Raw genomic sequence first — 18,910 nt, forward strand, 5'->3', positions numbered from 1 at the left:
GATTTTGCAATTTGCAGAAGACAGTTGTCAGTGACAGGAACGTGATGGACGTCTTAAAGAAATCTTGTGAGGACTTGCTCGGTGGCCTGTACAAGCTAGCGCTACAGGGTTTCAAGACCGTTTTGGCAGAAAAGGTAAGTTGCGCTAAAGCTATCTAAGCATTGTCATGCCGTTATTCCTTTTAGCGATTAATGTGTCAAGGGGAGGTCTATGTGGCGTCGTGTAAGGCATGACAGCTTTTAGCATTAAAGCAGCATTTAAATAGTCTGGTTTGTGTGTGTGTGTGCAGTAAAACCTCATTAATCCAACTCCCATTAATTTTGAAATCTGAATAGAGTTGATCCCGGATGCTATATCTCATTATTGCGTCTATCGAGCTGTGTGAATATCCCCTTGAAAATCCCTTTGCAAAAGTGTAGCAGGTTTGTTTGCGTTCGTCTAATTCCTATTCAGTGGAGCATTCAATATATCGTACTGCGCCCCTGCAAGTGGCACTTTTCCTAACGGTGATCCCACAGTCACTTCTCACGCACGGAGCCAGGCCGGCTGCACTGCCTTTGGCACCTGCTGGCAGCGCTAGCACCCAAAAATCGCGTGACAAGGTGTATCTGAGGTGTGCTTTAGGGTGGCTATTGGTTTGGCGGGGTTATTTTAAACACGACGCTGCTGTCGTGCGATAAAATCTGCGTTCAGTGCACCGGTTGTCATACAGTGGAGCCAGCCTAGCTGACCGAAGGCTTGCGGCGGCTCTTGCGTGGCCTGCTTCACTGCTCAAGTCAATGGAGAGATTAACTGTACCCTAACACCATACGTTGTGGCTGTCCCCTTTGAGTTTGATATACCGTATTTACTCGCATAAAAGGCGCACTTTTATTCCAGGAAATCCGGCTCAAAGTTCGGGGTGCGCCTATTACGCGGGGTAAAATTTCCGGAAATTTTTCGACTCACAAAATTGAACATACCGCATAAATGCACTTGTGTACTGGCCGCACCCTGTTTTCCCGAAGAAAATATTAAAAAAAAAAAAGATCCGTGTAAGGGCCGCACCGAAACTTTCCACGACCCACGCGGGAATAGCCTTCGAAATGCACGCGCCGAGGCCTTCGCGATCAGCTCCGGCTGCGAGTAACGGCCTCTTGATCACGGAGGCCACACATGCGCACAGGAGCTTCCAGACGCCGCCCATGGAGGGTGCCCGAGGCCAAGCTCATCATCATCATTTTCCTTTGCCGCGAGCTTTCGCTATTTTCGATATCTATATCGCCATCAGCATCACCAGCTCCAGCTTTTTGTTGCTGTCAATTGCCGGGATCTGCGGTAGCGCGTTAGTTCATCGTGGTTTGTGGCTTCGCCGCCGGGCGTTGCTGTTTTAGCTCGACAGGCTTCACAGCTGGGAGTTTGCTCTCGAACACGGCAAGCGTGCGGCAGGTCGGAAATTCGATGTGGCCGAGAAGTGCGGCAGTTGCAACTGCGGCGTGCCTAAATTTTCATACGCGACTCCAAGCGCCGAGGTTTTCGCGGGCCTAAGTCGGGAACGTTTCTGGCTGGAGGTGAAGCTTTCCAAACAGACGTTTAAAGTGAGCATCCCTGAAAATTGTGTGCGGCCGTTCTACGCGATATCGTTGTACGTGCTGTGGGTCCGCAGCAACTGCAACGGCAGCAGTACTAGTGAGGACTAGTAGTCAGTTCAGCAAAAACTTTGTTAAAATTAAGATTGAGGGGTGGGGGGCAGTGAAGTGTCGGCTTGCAATCGTGTAATATTGATCACAGTGTCAAGTTCGGGGTGCGCCTATTATGTGCGGAAATAAAAAAATCTGGTTTTTCGCGACCAAACTAGGGGTGCACCTATTATGCGAGTAAATACGGTATCTAGGATCGACTGTAATAATTGCTCACCAGTGCCCATGCGTGTCTTTGGTGTTGGATGCTCATTAATTCGGGCACAGCTGGTCTCGCGCCAGCAACCAGCAAGTGGGGACAGGCTCCCGGCGGAACACAGTCTGCTGGGAGCCTGTCTTTTGGTCCACATGTAAAGTGATCATCCAAGTCTGAACAGGCTTCCTCAAGCTGAATTTCATGGTGCAGTGTGGCCCACAAACCTCTGGCACACGCACTGTGGCAGGCATGATGACGATCTGAGGGCCCTTTTGCCGTGTAATACCGTATTTTCCGGTGTACAAGACGCACCCTTGTATAAGACGCACCCGCCATATATGCAGGCTGTCATTGAAAAAATTGGTATATAAGACGCACCCGTGTATAAGACGCACCCCACTTTACCCAGTTAGGCTAGTGAGGCTTAATTAAACATGCTTATGCGACCATCGCAAAATGCACCATACGTGTGAGAAGTTCTTGAGCAACGCTAAGTGATCGAAAAAGGCAACACTCACGCCATACCCGCCCACGTTTTAGCACAAAAGAAAAAAAAAGCGAAATAACTCTTTATGTCCGTAACAATTTATTTTTACATAAAACCTTCAAAGTCTTCATCTTCAGATGCGCTATCGAAAAGGCAACGCGGCTGAAGCATTCTCTTTGCACTACGTACTTGCAAAGGGTGACTAAAAAAAAAACATCGGCTTCTCTTGGCTTGTCTTGACAATGGCGAGAAGCGCGACTGTCGCCATCTTTTGGCATTTCCCATTACCTTTGCTTGGGGCCTGCGAAATGGCTGCGTATTTAAGATCCCGGAAGTGGTCAACCCCACCGTTTCATGATAAAGCTCGCCTAAAAAAGTTGCGCACGGCGGTCCCCGTAATGAAGTATGAACCATGTTACAACCGCGTTATTGGTAGTAATATTTTTTCGGTGAAGAAAGCTTGAACATGAACCTGAGTAATTTCTGAACTCGCAAAAAAAAAACGAAAAATTCGCATATAGGACGCACCCTTGTATAGGATGCACAAGCAAGATTTTTGAAAAAAACCCGCGTCTTATACACCGGAAAATACGGTAATCCAGCCACTATTTTCAGTTTCACTTTTCTGAGCTTCGCACCAGCCCATGGCGACGTCAGCTGTGCGTCATCCAGCCAGCCGAGTAGAGCTGTGTGTTGTTCGAAAGCAAGCTGGCGCTTCGCTGGTCTTAATTCATTTTTGAAAGCATCTCACTGCTCTGGTGCTGAATCACTTGCTGGAACTCGATGCTCATCGTGTGCAGTTTGCTGTTAATTTTGTGGAACCTCTTCACATGCGACGGCATCACTTTTGAGGAGGCTCCACTGCTACTGTGTTGCACCGTGAAGGAAGCCACAGTAGTCATTATTATCATTTTGAGCCGTTCTTTGACATTCTCCACAGTGTTCACAGTAAAGCATTTGATGGAACTGCAAAATACAGTCAAGCCCACTTATAACAATAGTGGTTATAACAATATATCGGATATAACAATGGTCAGTCATGGCACCATCAGCTTTGCTATGTGTTCTATGGTAAAATAAACTGCTTACAGCAATGCTGTCAAGGCACATTATTGGTTATAACAATTAAATCTGGTAATTGAGTGACAACCATTATAGAAAAAAAAAAGGAAATGCTACAACCGCACCAGCAAAACCACGCTTACAACACAAAAGCGTGCACATGTGGGGCCGACCAATGGACTAAGCTGGCGCAGCAACACCACGAAAGCAAAAGAGGCAGGCGTCATCGCGTCAGGAGAGCTGCTGCATTGCTGCATTGGCTACGCGTGCCATGTGTACCCCCAATCAGTCGGTGCAGTGCGCGTGCATGCAGCCAGAGCGATTTTTCTCTTGTCAGCTGTCACCACACCCTTAGTTCTGCATGCTTCTTGAATTTCCCATAAGAATCACTTCTGGAAAGCCGGCTTGATTCCTGTGACGTGGAGGTGCGCGAAGCTCCCGGTGGCGCAGTGATGGCGGTGCTTTGGTCATCGGTGAACAGTGAACATTTTTCCGGTTCCCTGAAGTTCGAATTAACGAGCTTTTACAGGCATTATAACAATTAAACCCCTCCGGATACTTACTGTCAATAAATGCTCTGAAGTTTGTCATCTTTTCTTTTTTTGGCACAACCCTGTTATAACAATTATTGGTTATAACAATGGTATTTCCATGGCACTTGAATATTGTTATAAGTGGGCTTGACTGTATTACCATTGCCATGCAGTTTTCATCTCGAAAGCAGGCGATCCTCACCCATCTTTTCACAAATAAATTTGCTATGATGTGAGTGGTTCTTGCTAGTTTTTAGGGAGGCCATTCAATAATTTGGATGTTTTTACCCTGCCTCTTGCAGTCTTAATTATCGAGGTTTTATTGTACTCTACTGTGGAGGATTCACTTGTACCCACTGAAGTGCAGTTGGCAGTAAGCTGAGGAAACTGCACTAGGAAAAATGGGAAGTTGAGGGAACTGTGCTAGGAAAGTGGCCTTGCAGTCTCGTGGTCAATAAGATGAGTCGGAGGAAAGTTGGAGTCACCTCACAATGTTTTTGTAACCTTCAGCTGCTGCTGAATGCCAGGTACCAAAAAGGAAATTGCTGAGACATGCTTGACCCATGTTGTTGCCACCATCGTTTTACATACATGCTGCTATTTCTGAATCGCACTTCCGAGTTTTCCCGTCCTTTAAAGGGACAGTGAGGAGAGCTCTATTAATATTTTTTTTTATAGCAAAATCCGATAGTTCGGCATTTCATGGCTTTGTTGCCACCTGGCCGGCAGCGAAAGATGCATTTATTTCTGAGAAATTTTGATTCGAAGTTGAAAAAGTTTTTCCCGCCACTCAGATTCGAACTTGGGATTCTCCTATGACGACACAGGACTAAGTGACGTGAAACATAACGTGCACATGACGTAACGCAGACTCGGTGATTTCTGGCCGCCAGCAGTGCGGCCTGGCAGCAGCCGAAAAGAAAGCTACCACCGGCCGCGCGTTGAAGGCATCTATCCACTATTGCGGCCGCCGCTACCGTCGCTTCGTTTACGTTTGCACCGGCGTTTTGCCAGCGTTACGATGGATCCCGTTATCGAAGTCGTCAACGAAGTTCTAGCAAATAGACACCTTTAGCATACCATGTACCTTGTTACCGTTATCGGAATACCGGGAGCCCGCCTACCGCCGGTGAGCAGGCGCTGATTGGTCCCAATGCTGCAGGCGCGCGCGTAGCTGCCGGATACGCGGCGCCATCTGGCGATGTCAAGGAGATTTGCGCATGCATTGGCTGTGCCTCAATGATTCGTGCCTTCTCGTGTCCCAGTGTTACTAGAACTATTGGTTCTAGCAACACTGTTTTGTCCTATGACGTCATCACGCTTGTACTTGCGAGTTTAGCCTGTGGCGGCGATACCTGTATTTTGGTTCTTGCTCTTTTATACATTACAAGAGCTTTGTTGTCAGTGTGAGTGGCGTTTTTGTAATCAGGAGCTGGTATTCTGTCGATACAAGCCAACTTCAATTTCTCCTCAGTGTCCCTTTAAACAAAAAACAGAACAGGTTGGTGTAACTCGGTTTGTCTTTGGTGGACTGACCAAAGATGCACTAGGCTGAATGAGTAGATCTCATCTTTGGAGATATTAAATACAACTACTGTGAATTCACCTTGGACTCTATTTGGAGAAGGTTAAGCGAGACAAAATGCATTATGTACTTTCATGGTTGGAATTTTCGTGCTGTAACTCTTGCTGATAACTGTCCGCGGTAAACAATTAATTGTGGTGAAAGCCATTTTGACAATGTTCATTAAGCTAACTGTGAACCTGCTTATAATTAGCGTGTCATTATTGTTCCACTTTCTCTAGCCTAAGCTTTCTGAGCTGGACTTGATACTAGTGGAATACGCTGCCGGTTGTGCGTCCCTCGAGATGGGCTCCTTAGAGGTAAGGGAACCTGGCTGCTTCTGTTTCTGGGTGTGCACTGTGGCTTGGCACTCATTTTCATGTTTCCTGTGTAGGACTTGAAAAGTTCGGTAGAGTTTTTTCTCGGCATCACCAACAATCACAAGGACGTCGTGTTTCCTCTGGCGTACTACGGTCTGTCAAGAGCCCTAATTAAAATGAACAGGTGAGGCTACCTACCTATGTGCCTGTGCTGGTTCGTGAACAGTAGGTGATGTCGAGCTCGAAGACTCTCGTTTCATATATACAGCAGACCCGGTAGTCATAATTTAAGACGAACCTCTGGGACCGTGCAGGTTTGTGTTTGTCTTTGGTGCGCCTAAATGTAGGCTACATGAAAACAATAACTAAAGTGGCTTTACCTCGTTAAGAGACCATTTATTGCTCAATGCATGCAGTGAGCTGAAAAGAGTAGGCATAAAACAAGCGCATGTCATCCAACTTGAAAGTGGCAGTAGTATATATATATTTTTTTGTCTGTCTTCTTTTCCTCTTCCACAGCAACTGTTACTTGTGTTCTAATTGTTTTTGCTTCCCCTTTGACCCCGGCGCTTCGAAGCTGTCCAGTTGGCTAGCTTTTCTGTACAGGCTGTGAAACCATGCGATTTGGCTCACAGCTATGTCATATATCTGTGCTTCATGCAGACTGGTGCGAAGGTACCCTTCAGCCCCACCTACAAGAAAGCACCTCTTTAGAGGAGGCCTCCCTTTTGGGAGCAAAGGGACAAAACATGTTGACACAAAGACGCATTTGTTGCTGGTAGCGCAATTGCGCTGGCAACAAAATTCGCTAAGGAAGCGTGGCCATCTGACTCACCAGTATGGTTATGAGCAAGCATTTGCCCGCACTAGGGCAGGGGAGTCACACTTAGGCTTTATGGGATGAGCTTGTGGGATACATTCCTGCCAGGCATTGCCCTGCTGGCAAAGAGTGGTGCTGCACGAAATGTTTGGGCACGACAGCTTCCTGAGATCTAAGCAAAAGAAACCTGTTACCCCAGCACCACCGTGCATGCCAGTTTTGCAGTTTCGACACAGGCTGCCTTAGTTAAGGTAACTATGGAGAACACGTCTGTGTGGGGAAGTGTAACCTAAAGTGACTGAGGCTTACTAGTCCCACATGTGCAGCACTAATGTGTTGTCACTTAATTTCAGGTGAATGGACTGAGCTGGACAAGCAGTCTGTGCATGTAGTCAGATCCTTGGTTAGTGTTCGTTGCTGTGTGTTTGCTGCCTCATGGGCTGGCTGTAGAGTGTGGCTCTTGCCAAATGCTGCAGTTTTCTGCAAGGCTGCAGTGAACTGAAGCAGAGTTGTCCATTTGTTAGGGATAACCTTCAGTATGTTTTCTGTACACAAACGTGGCCAAATTTTCTTGTGGTTCAACTAACGCTTAATGTGTACTACTGGTGCTTTTCTACCAGCGCACGCCAACAAGGTTATAATGTGCAGTATTGATACTGATGCAATTTACTTTAAAAAAGGCCGTTTGCAGGCATTGGTTTAAAGATGCTGTATCATACTGGTGTTTAGATCCCCTTTTTTTTTATAAATGCTTGCGTTTATGGTAGAATAGGTTCATTATCACGTCCAGCCCAGTTAACAGCATTGGTACATTACGTCCTGAGTAGCAGGGCAGATATTGAGTTTTATCAAAAAATTAATTTTGTGATGTTTGTTGTACTGGATACTACAACTCGTAAGGAACCCGTCTTCAAAGTTGGGCCACTATGCTTTCAATGTGTGGCACAGTGCGGAAAGTCACATTTCAGTTTTTGCACTTTATGGCCTCATTGAGACCTCCATTGAGGCTTCCAAACGAACAGATGAAAAGCAAGACCAAGGCTGCATAATCCTATCCTTGGCGGCCATAATTTAATTGCTTGGCAGAATCAGACTGGTTTCAATTGGAAGTAACGCAACGTGGTACCTTTTAACCCCCTAGCAGACTTGAACAAGCCAGGCTCATCATAAGCAAACTCATTTCTCGCTCTTGACCGGTCCAGCTGGTGGATTAATTTCTGGCAGTCTCAGTGTCTTGTTTAAGGCGAGTAGGTGTCGTCCAAAGCATTTGTTTGGTTCGCTGACAGATTACAGCACGGGTACTAAATCACCATTTTGTCACTGTGTGATGAATGCACGTTAAAGAACACAGAGATGTTTGAAATTATCTGAAACCCTCCACTGCAGTGTCCCTCATAGCTGAGTTGCTCTAGGACGCTAAACCCTATCAACCAACCATTTTGGTACCATTCTCTAAAAAAGTGTTCGTTCCGGGGTTAAGACCAAGTCACAGCCTTTCCAGCTGCTGTCCACACCTGTTTTATTTACGGTTCAGCTAATTTCTGGCAGTTTCAGAGTATGAACAAAGTCACTGAGCAGTTCAAAAGCAAAAAAAGCCAGAGGCAAAAGCCGTACGCAATTGCGACTGAGCCCAGTTGAAGAAGGTTGTGCCTTTTGAGGAAGGGCTTTTAGCTGAGGGGAAAAACCCTGCAATATGTGAGCTCTTCAATTTATTAAACTTGGTTTTCTCAGTTCTCATTTTTCAAACGGATTTCTTATTTAGGAAAACTTACGGGTTCGTGTTTATACGCAAATTTACGTTAAAGATGGTTTTTGGACAAGCATTTTGTGAGAAACAAGACTGTACTTAACTTTCTCAATATTTAGGGTTCCACGGGATGTCAAATAGCAGGGATGACAAAAAAATGAAACGGGAAGGAGCTCTGAAGTGGTAATTTTTAAGAAATTGGTCATAACACTGCAATCTCTTCCAGTTCTGTAAACCGAGCTTTTCTGGGGCCATCTACTCCAAAAATATGAATGAAGTACCAGTACTCATCAGAGACTGACATATGAGTAGCTGATGATGTGTATAATTTTTTGAGGGACAGTGTGTAGTACAGTTGAACCTCATTATAACGAAGTTGAAGGGGCCCAGTGCTTACTTCGTTATAGCCGCTTCTTCGTTATAGCCCTTTATGACTGAGCTTCCAAGGGAAATCATCATTCCTTTGTTACATTCATTCTTTCATTATGAACTGTTTCATTGTAACGAGGTTCAACTGTATTAGTTTTTCATTTGTCCTAGTGGTACTATAAAGGTACAACGTTCCCGAAAGTGTCATCAGAACTGGTGTAGTGGTTCAAAAGCTGCCCATTTAACATTATTGGGGCAGTGCAGAGAGGTTACAGCAGTGTTAATGTGGTGTGCTCATGTGTGTCTGTTCGGTTTTTGTTTTCTTTTCTTGGAGTGTGTCTGCTTTGTGCACTATTCATCAGTGGACATTGGTCACCGAACGCAGGTTCTCTGAAGCCCTTCCGCACATAGAAAAGTGTATGAGCATCCTCCAGAAAGGCATAAACTTCCCCGAGAAACTGCTGTGGCCCGAGACTAAGACTAAAGTTGACAATGCCGAGAGAAAGCAAATCCAGGTTTGTTCAAATTTTGGCTTAGACTGCAAAAAGTAGCTGCATGTGTGTGAATGTTTTTGGACCTATGTTTTCATTGAACACCGTTCGAGCACTCTTTAAGAGTTGTCCAGCTTTTAACGGGTTTTGAAGAAATTGCTTTAAGACACAGCTATGTGCTGCAGAAAAACGGTATGCGGTTTAACTGTCAAAGCTTGCAAGGTAAAGGTGTGGTCAAAGTGTGCAATGTAAAGGAGCGTAGATGTCACATTTTGAATTCGAATTTACTTATTTTCACAAAAATTATTCGGCTAGTGTTTACTAGCTGGATTGGTTTGGAACCTTTGTTGTCTTTTTCAAGTTCGTTGTTTTAGTTTTCATGACTGATTCTGGAATACTTCACTGCGGCTTCTCTCATAACCTGTATGAAGCTTTGGGGCGTTCAGCTTGACACACTACACCATACCACACCAAGCAAAAGTAGCTTCTGTGAAAGATCTGAAAGAACCCTGTGAAGCTGGAGCTCCAGTTTCACGAGGCATTGTGGCTTGGATTACACTCTTAAATGTTCTAAAGCCATGAAGAGATCCAAGGGTTCTTTTGTAGGTAGGAAACATGACTGTAGTGTGTTGTGTCTTTTGTCTTGCCAAGGCAGTATCAGCGTGCATATGGACCCATCATCTAAATAGGCTGGTTGGGATATGGGCTTTCCTAAAGTGCTATAGTGCCGTGCCTTTCAATGTGTCGGTGGCTATGAAGAGCCCTAGTTCATGGGGAGTCGAGAATAGTGGACAGGAGAAGGTGTCTGGTGCCCACTGTATATTTCGAGTAGGGCTGATTAGCTGAGAGAAAGAGGAGCCAGCCAGCCTAAACAGAGCGCTAAACTGCTCACGCCAGGCAGGCGTGCTGGCACGTATTCATCTGTTAGGCTGCCGGGCTTCCACAGCACACTGCGTGCATACTTCGGCGATGCAGCGCCTGCAAGTTGAGCACACTGTAGCTTGCATACTTGCGATGAGTACTGTGCATTTTTAGGCCTTTGTTTAGCTAGTTAGTTTCTCTCTTCATATTTTCCTGAAGGAAGAATGGGGCCTTATTTGACGTACCCCTAGGCATCCTCTCGCTTTCAGAGTTCACATTTCATTTCTCGGTTGGTGGTAGCTATCACACTTGCCAACTTTTTATTGTGGGCTCAAGGTTCTCTCTGCTCTGCGGAATGATGGTGCTTGCCGCTGAGTCACCTGCCCATGTTTGTGCACAGAAAGCAATGGAGGAGATGCAGACGTTGTGCCGGGCACCGCCCAAGTGGGATGCCATGTGCTGCCACGAGGCGTGCCCGCTGCAGAAGAACATCTACTACAGCGACCCTGACTTCAAGGGCTTCCAGCAGCTGCGCTGCGCGTCTAAATGCCTGATCCAGTACCACCCAGCGTGTTGGCGAGAGTACCGGGAATCTCGCAACCTGACCGAGAAAGTGAGTTGGCCCTAGCACGACTCCCGTCGAAGGTTGAGCCATGGGGCATTTTGTTTGCCCATGGAGTATTGATAGGAAAACTGCAATGTGAGATGGACATGTTTTCTGTTATTATCTGATGCTAACTGAACTGCACTCTCCAGTTTCCTCATTTTGCTTGAGACAGTGCTAAACTGCTAGCTGCAAACTGTTTCATTGTTTCAGTAGTTTTTTTCAACGAGATATGTGTGGTAGGCTCGTACTAGGGATGAGAAAAAGGTACTGGGCTGAGCAAGAGCAACTGTCTGCCGTATGCAACAAGTGCTAGGGAGCAGACACTTGTTATAGTAGTATAGATGTGTTCACTGTGACTGTCAGGCATTGTTGAGAAATAAGCAGCAGAAGCTGTCTCTGAGACGGTTGATCTCCCATGCAGCACATGCTACACTTTTGCTATGCTTGCTGTGTTAACAAGGGATTTTTAACTTTGTGTAGGGCTTCCTCGGTGAAATGTGTCCGACCCCCGACTGCCGCGATACCATCATCAAGGTTGAGAGCATAGAAAAGGATGGCACTGTTGGCAAGCAGGTATGTGCCCTCCTTTGTGTACACACTGCCCTTCATTTAGTGCATATGTGTGTGTATGTGTATCAAGGTTGGAGAAAAAAAGAAAAAGGAACGTGCTGTGATTGCACAGTGACAGAATATACAATGCATCATTCAGTTAAGGTCCACTATTGGTGCCTTTTCTTGAGAAGCAATTACACTGCTCTTGTTTGTTAAGTTGTTTAGATTCTTTTTCATGAGTGTACACCAGCCCTTCATTTGAGGAAGGACAGTGGATTCTGTGTTGAGTTTCACCTGTGTCCAGATCTTGCTCTTGGGTTTTTTTCGTAGAAGCCATCTTTTCCTCTCTGCAGTCTTATTTTTCACCAGTGACATTATCAAAGTACAGTGGAACCTCGATTATACGACGTTCAGGGGACCGCGTGAAACCGTAGTATAATCCGGGTGTCGTATAATCGAAAATCAAGAGTGATATTTTTTAACGTCTGAACTTCATCATCATCTTTTTTTTTTTTTTTTTTTTCGGAACACAAATGCAGCACATTTTGCCGGCAGAGGGCTAGTCTTCAACAAACAAGATAAAATGGCCGTTGAGGCTGCCGTGAGCAGCGGGCAGCGGCTGGCTGGTTTTCTTGATAGGTGGAAAGATTAAGGCGCAGCTGTTATCGACTGGCTAAAGTGTGCCTACCGTATTGACTCGATTCTAAGCACCCCCTTTTTTTCACGATCGCGATGCCCAAAGTGAGAGGGGGTGCTTAGATTCGAAAAATCTAAACTGACCCCCCCCCCCCCCCCCCCCCCGGGCCCCTCTTTTCGCGGTGAAATCTCGATGAAACGGGTGCGAGAAAAAACATTTTATTTAGGAAACATTCAAAATAAAAATAGCTGCAGACAGTTCTGTGCCACCATCTGTCTTGTAGTGTTGGAACGCAGCAACACAAAAAGCGCCGTGGACGCCGCTGTCCTCGCTTGGCCTCGCCCGCTTATCTGCTTTTTCAGCAGCGTCCACTCCGGCCTCCGGCCGACGCATTTGTTGCTGCAACCCCGTCTTATCTTTTCTCTTTATCTTTCCTCTGATCTTTTAACTCTCCTCTATCTGCACTTGGCAGCGGTGGTGGCTTGGCTCGAGCCAGTAGGCAGGCCTGTGCAATTTCCTTTTCATCTTTCTCTCAGTCACAACAACAACGCGCAGGCCGCGCCTCCTCGGGACTCCGACTGCACAGGCTCGACGAAAAAGAGAGCAAGTGCACTTGGCGGCCTCGGCAACGCTCTCTTCCGCGCAAAAAAGGGGGTGCTTAGATTCGCATGCAAAGTTTTTTTTCCGAAATTTTTTTCCAAAAATAGGGGGGGTGCTTAGAATCGCGAAAATACGGTACAGCCCGGCCTGCGTTTGCTGACGACCTTTTTTGACGGATGGTACGAGCCAGACGTCGTACGAAGCGGGGTCCTTCTAAAATTTGCGTCGTATAACCGAGGTTTTTAATGCATTGTCTCTATGGGGGTTTTGCCGGGACCGCACAAATTCGTCGTAAAATGCGGGTCGTCGCATGACCGGGGGACGTATAATCGAGGTTCCACTGTAGCTGCATACTATGAGACAGTTATCGCATCCTTCTCCTTCACAGCAACTTCTCAGTCGATGATTCCGTTCACTTTCCAAAACTTTCTTTGTATTCTGTTGGGTTTTCCAGACTTCATTTTGGAGGGGCAAAAGTGCAAGGTTCCGGGCTAGTTGGTAATGCATTTAAAAGGAAGAAACACGGACACATAAAGAAACGACACACACACGAGCGCATTTTGGACTTCACTGTATTCCCTTGAAATCATCCAAGTGCATTGGAGTTCGCTAAAGAGCATACCATATTTTACAAATAAATTTTGTGCAGTGCAGTTTCCCGAATTTCGCTACTAATTTAAGTCTAGCAGAGCAGGTGTTGACTTAATGCATAGTGACTGAAGTGGACGCACACCTCATTGACACCGAATTTATAAATTTACTTATAATTTTGGTGTCGACGAAGCGCGCATGTGCTTCTGTCATCGCGCGTTAATGCATGGTTGGTTAACTTTCTCCCGGAAACAGCGGCTCAATACAAGCTCTCCTAAGACAAAATTGGGGAGCTTTTACAGTGCGTGAGGAAAAAAAAGTACGCATTCTGACAGTCAAATTAGTATGTTTCTTGTGAAAATGCATCCATTGTGCAAGATTTTCTATTATACAGCACACGGATTATATGATGTTTTTGCGCACTCTCGCGAAAGTTGTATAATCAGGGTGCTACTGTAATGAGAAAGCCTATCTGCCTAAGCCAAATAGTAGTCACGAATTGAGATAGTACGGGAGAAATTAGAAAAGAACAGGTGTAAGTGAAGGAGCTTATCAATACTCAAAGGAAACGTATACTGGCTATGCCATGTAGCACGAAGTGAACTTTGTTATGAGCTTAAATTGGGTCATTATCAGGTTTGTGCTGTCTAATTTTATATTGAACTAATTTGAGTAAAACGTTATCAATTTCTTGGCTAGTATTACAGATGCAAAATTTAAAAAAATTTGCTGTATAGTCGCTGCACCAGTATTGCATGTAGTGGTAGCATTGCTCAACTGACTTTTTCGATGCTGCCAGCTAGCCTGCTTGGCTCATTAGTTGGCATTGTAGTTGAGACGTGTGGGCATACTTGACAATAATTTCAGGATAGTTAAGTAGCTATTTAGTCATAACTTCTGTTTAGGAGAAGTGATATGGATGTACAGGCGTGAGTTAGAGGGAACAGACTTTTTGCACAAAATTGTGAATTTTCTGGTTATTTTTCTAAATTTCAGTGTGACTCTTGGATAATATGTGCCAAGAGAAAAACGAGTTGCAAACCACCAGCAAGAACTGTGTGTGCCACGCATAGCTGCGTAGCAATAAATAAATTAATGCCGCAATTTCGTTCCCTCTCATTCTCTTATTGCTCACTACTGTACATGTGTAGGTCTAGTTTTTTTTTCCTTTGTGCATGTGTAAAAAGGACATGGTGGTCTAGCGTGTGCACAACCTTACTAACTAGTCATGTAGATGCTTTCAGCTGCATGACTCCTCTCAGTGTTGCATGCATTCAATGAAAAGTGCTTTTACTCACGTGTAGTTCTCCTTCTCTCTCAACTTTTTGCGAGCCTTCATTTTGGTAATAATAGGACGCTGTCTTTTTTTTTATAGTTTGTCAACCCCCAACTGGTTGATACTGCACCAAAGCAGAAGAAGACGAAGTGAGTTTGCTTCTGTTCTTCACTTTCTGTGTAAAGTTTGGTGGAGGGTTTCAGGGGTTGGTTTCTCACTTCACCTACTGCTGTGATTTTTCTTTGTTTCTTAGGTTCGTGCTATACTTGTGTTAGACTGCGTTGAGATTGCCATTCTTTCTTCCTGAAGAATAGGCCCCAGTTATAGTATGGCTGGTTTGTTGCATGTGTAATGTTGCTCAGAAGTTTTGCTTTCTAGGTCAGAGCTCTGCTTTTTCCCCAAGTGCTGTTGCGATATACCGTGTTTACTCGCATAATGATCGCACTCGCGTAATGATCATACGATGATGGTAATGACGGTAATGAAAGTACGGTAATCGTACTTGCCATCTGTCTGACAGATGGCACGTGCAGATGAGACCGTCTTGCTGTGTCAGCATTGCAGCGGCAGCCGCCTGTTGGCCGACTTGCAGTCACACGGGCAGTCTAAATGCGGCTACGCTTAATCGCGGATACCAAACTTATCTGCGGTAATCTCGAATCATGGTTCGTCGTTGTTGCACGGCTCGCCACCGTTCTGGGTTGCGGTGCAACGAAGTGACGCTATGATCCGGCTAATCTTTATTGTTCTCGTAAATAATAAGCCCTGGGATACGAGAACGTCAAAAATGAATCCTTGAGGATCGCTGGCCTGTACCAAGTTGCTGGTAGGAGTAATAACTGCGATACAAGCTAGTTTTACATTCGCAGCCGCTTAGCAGCTGCTGCCTTTGCAGCGTGAGTGACCCGATCCGCTTGCACGCCAGCTCCGCTGCTAAGGCGTCGCTGAAATCGATCGTATATATTTCTTTTAATACGAAACAATTAGGTTGTCAGAAAGGCAGCATTATAAGTAGAACATTCATTATAGCGTTGTTCAGTTCAAAAGCGCCGTCCACTGTGGCTTCGATACGAAACAAGTTAGACCTAGCGACGACTAGGGAGTACAGAGTGCCGTCGCCCGAAGAATGTTCATATTTGAGCATATTTTATTCACGTCCACATATGTGGACATAGTGCCTCAAAGCTGCTACATGAACGTAAAAGCTGCATGCAACATTTGCTTGCTACTTCTAACCGATCGTTAGATATGAATAAATGTTAACCTATGAGAATATACGCTTCAGAGAATTATTCTCTAGTTCACGACCTATGAAACAGATAAAAAGAGGCATTCTGTTACGACAGGCAGAGGAAAATCCGGCATTTCCAGCACCGAATGCAGTTTGTAATGTGTAGCCTTCATTTCAGCACTGTTGTGCAGTTGACGGTTTCAGAAGTTGGGGCCCATGGTTGTTTCCATCATAGGCAGTGCTAGTCTGACTTCATCAAAGGGGTCTCGAGTGATCTGAGCACAGGTGTAGAGGGAGAGTGGCTTGCCGCCTGTTTTACACGATTTCTACAAAGAGGCGAAGTCATTTTTAAAGGCCATTGTTTTTTAAATTTATGTCAGACTTTGTGGAGTTTAAAATAGGAGAGATAAACACGTTCTCCCCGTTTAACCGCGGCTGACACAGTTCAAAACCGCGCGGACCCCACCCCGTGGTCGCGTACGCTACCGAGCGCACGCCGACCACGGCGGGCCTTGCTCTATGGGAACGAAGGAACGACACGCTGGCTGACACAAACAAGGCATTTATTGCTATAACAACAATAATGCCAGCTAGCAACAAAATACACTGAGGAATCGAGGATGTCCGACTCACCAGCACGGTTACGAGCGAACGTTCGCCCACGGTAGGGCAAAGGGATAAACTCCGAGGCCGAGCGGGACGGGCTCGGCGGGAGCAAGTTCCGACCAAGGAGGCGCCCGTCGATGAAGAGCGGAGCTGCGAGCGAAACGTCCGGTCGCTTCCCGATCCCAGGGAGAAGAGAGCCAGCTATCCCTCGCGCGCGCGCAGCAAAACGCCATCCGTGGCGCTGGTGTCGCTGCGACGCGAGCGCCCTCCCCTGTTAGTCAAAAGTAACCGAACCGAGGAGTGCTTTGCGGGGGAGCTAACCACAGGGAACTAGTGAGTTGAGGGAAAGCGAACGCAGAGGACGAAGGCGTCCCCACAACTTCTGAAAGAAATCATCCCCATGCTCCACCAGTGTGCTGGTTGTTGTCTTGTAGCCTTGGAGCTGAGCGGCCAGCTCTGAACTAACTCTTGGTATAAGGGTTCCCCTTTTTCATCCCCCGTTGTGTAGTGCTGCCACTTTGTGTATTTTTCTTTGTCTTGGGTGTTATGCAAATTGTTAATAATTCTCGCTAAATAATTTGCAGCGAAATTTTCAAAGAAACGTTCAGACCACCACTGAAAAGAAGCATAAAAAAAAGTGGCTTCGTGCTTCGGATTCATGCAGTCTACATTCTAGCGTAGGAGGGTTCAGATCCCTTTTAAATATTGGTGCGGATCTGTCAATAAAAGGTGTCAGGCAGGGAGATACGACCTCGCCTATGCTATTCACCGCCTGTTTACAGGAGGTATTTTGGGGTCTGAAATGGGAACAGTTTAGGATAAGAGTTAATGGAGAATACCTAAGTAATATGCGATTTGCTGATGAAATTGCCCTGCTTAGTCACTCGGAACGTGAACTGCAAAGCATGGTCAATGAGTTACAGGCAGAGCAGAACGGTGGGGCTAAAAATTAACATGAAGAATACCAAAGTAATATTCAACAGTCTAGCAAGGGAACAGCAGTTCGCAATTGATGGCGAGGCGCTGGAAGTAGTAAGAGAATGTCTACTTAGGGCAGATCGTGACCGCAGATCTGGATCATGAGAGGGAAGTAACTAGAAGAATAAGAATGGGGTGGAGTGAAAATGGCAGGTTCTCTCAGATCATCAATGGCAGTTTGCCAATATCCCTCAAGAGAAAAGTATATATATAAAAGCTGTATCTTACCGTACTCACCTATGGGGCAGAAACGTGAAGGCTAACAAAGTGGGTTCAGCTTAAGTTAAGGACAACGCAGCGATCTATGGAAAGAAAAATGATAGGTTTAATGTTAAGAGATCGAAAGCGGCGGAGTGGGTGAGTGGACAAGTGTGGGTTAATGACATCCTAGTTGAAGTCAAGAGGAAGAAATGGGCTTGGGCAGGGCCTGTAATGCGAAGACAAGATAACTGCTGGTCCTTAAGGGTAACAGAGTGAATTCCAAGAGAAGGCAAGCATAGCAGGGGGCGGCAGAAAGTTGGGTGGGTGGATGAGATTAAGAAGTTTGCGGGAATACGGTCGCCACAACTGGCGAAGGGCAAGGTTAATTGGAGAGACATGGCAGTGGCCTTTGCCCTGCAGTGGGCATAGTCAGGCTGATGATGGTAATGATGAGGGGGCCTAGGGCCCTCTAAGACCCTTTGACTTTAAGCACTGATCATATCGCGCTGTGTTTGTCAGCAGCAGCACAGCTTAGTGGTGCTTCTTTGCAACCGGCTGTGGGTCACTGCTCAGTCAGCCACGCTTCTTTAGAGGTACCTCTCCATAGGCTATTTTCATGAACAATGCTTCAGTGCAGGAGTCGTTTAATGTTCTTATTTTTTTAATTAGCCAAATTGTTATGTTTAATGAGCCAAATTGCATGTTTCAGTCTTTTGTGGTAACCTGCACAGAACCTCATTTTATTGGTGCCACTTTTAAATATATAGACACAAGGATTTAGGCATTCTGGTGCAGTTAAACCTGCATGCAACGAACCTCCACATAGCGAATTCCTCGATATTGCAAAATTTCTCAATTCCCCAATGCCGCCCCCATTGAAGTGCATCTATTCGAGATGTCCATGTTACAAAGGTGTTGCGGCAGTTGACCTTGATATAATGAACTTGCCACGTCTGCTATCTGTTAGTTTTTGCTGAGTATCGAAACTTTGGAGAAAAGCGTCACGATGGTAAAGTACGAACCAACACGACAAACGCCTACGATAGCAACAAATGACTGCAGTTGACACAACGGGCCGTGCTGCAGTGCTGTCGCCGCATCTCTGCTTCTTTCGCGCTTTTGGAACATCATACCTCATGGTATTTTGACAGTTCATGCTCAAAAGCAGCGAAAAATAATGGAGCGAAGCAAAAAAGAAATGACACAAGCACTGCACACTCATCGCCGCCTGCATGGTTGCTTGCGTGATTCCGGCACTGGTAACTCGTGCTTCGGGAGCGGGGACAGCGGAGAGTGCCAGTGACATCAGGCGAAGAGTTCCTTTCATGAAACAGCGACGGGCAGACTGAGAGAGGGAACATGCGGGAAGAAGCATGTGCCTCCACAGTCGGTCTATGGCGGCGGCACGACCGCGTGCACTCCCCTCTAGCTCGGCTACAGTGCCGCTGCCTCCCCGACACACTTCCTACCCTGCTCATAGTGGCATTGCATGAGTCACGGTG

The 18,910-nt window shown here is 46.0% G+C and overlaps 1 protein-coding gene across 7 annotated transcripts in view; it reads left to right on the forward strand.

Annotated features, from left to right (window-relative positions):
- Positions 1–18,910, forward strand: part of LOC149339402 (uncharacterized) — an 83,389-nt gene that overhangs the window by 18,142 nt on the left and 46,337 nt on the right. For all 7 annotated transcript variants that reach the window (XM_089548183.1, XM_089548186.1, XM_089548181.1 and 4 more), the window contains 7 exons: positions 18–134; positions 5,764–5,841; positions 5,916–6,025; positions 9,163–9,292; positions 10,530–10,742; positions 11,217–11,309; positions 14,492–14,541. In XM_089548183.1, coding sequence (XP_089404309.1) covers positions 18–134; positions 5,764–5,841; positions 5,916–6,025; positions 9,163–9,292; positions 10,530–10,742; positions 11,217–11,309; positions 14,492–14,541 — 791 coding nt within the window. The remainder of the gene's footprint in view (positions 1–17; positions 135–5,763; positions 5,842–5,915; positions 6,026–9,162; positions 9,293–10,529; positions 10,743–11,216; positions 11,310–14,491; positions 14,542–18,910) is intronic.

The sequence above is a fragment of the Amblyomma mixtum genome, chromosome 6 (genome assembly GCF_055824585.1).
Source record: "Amblyomma mixtum isolate Tamu chromosome 6, ASM5582458v1, whole genome shotgun sequence".
Classification (NCBI taxonomy): Eukaryota; Metazoa; Arthropoda; class Arachnida; order Ixodida; family Ixodidae; genus Amblyomma; species Amblyomma mixtum.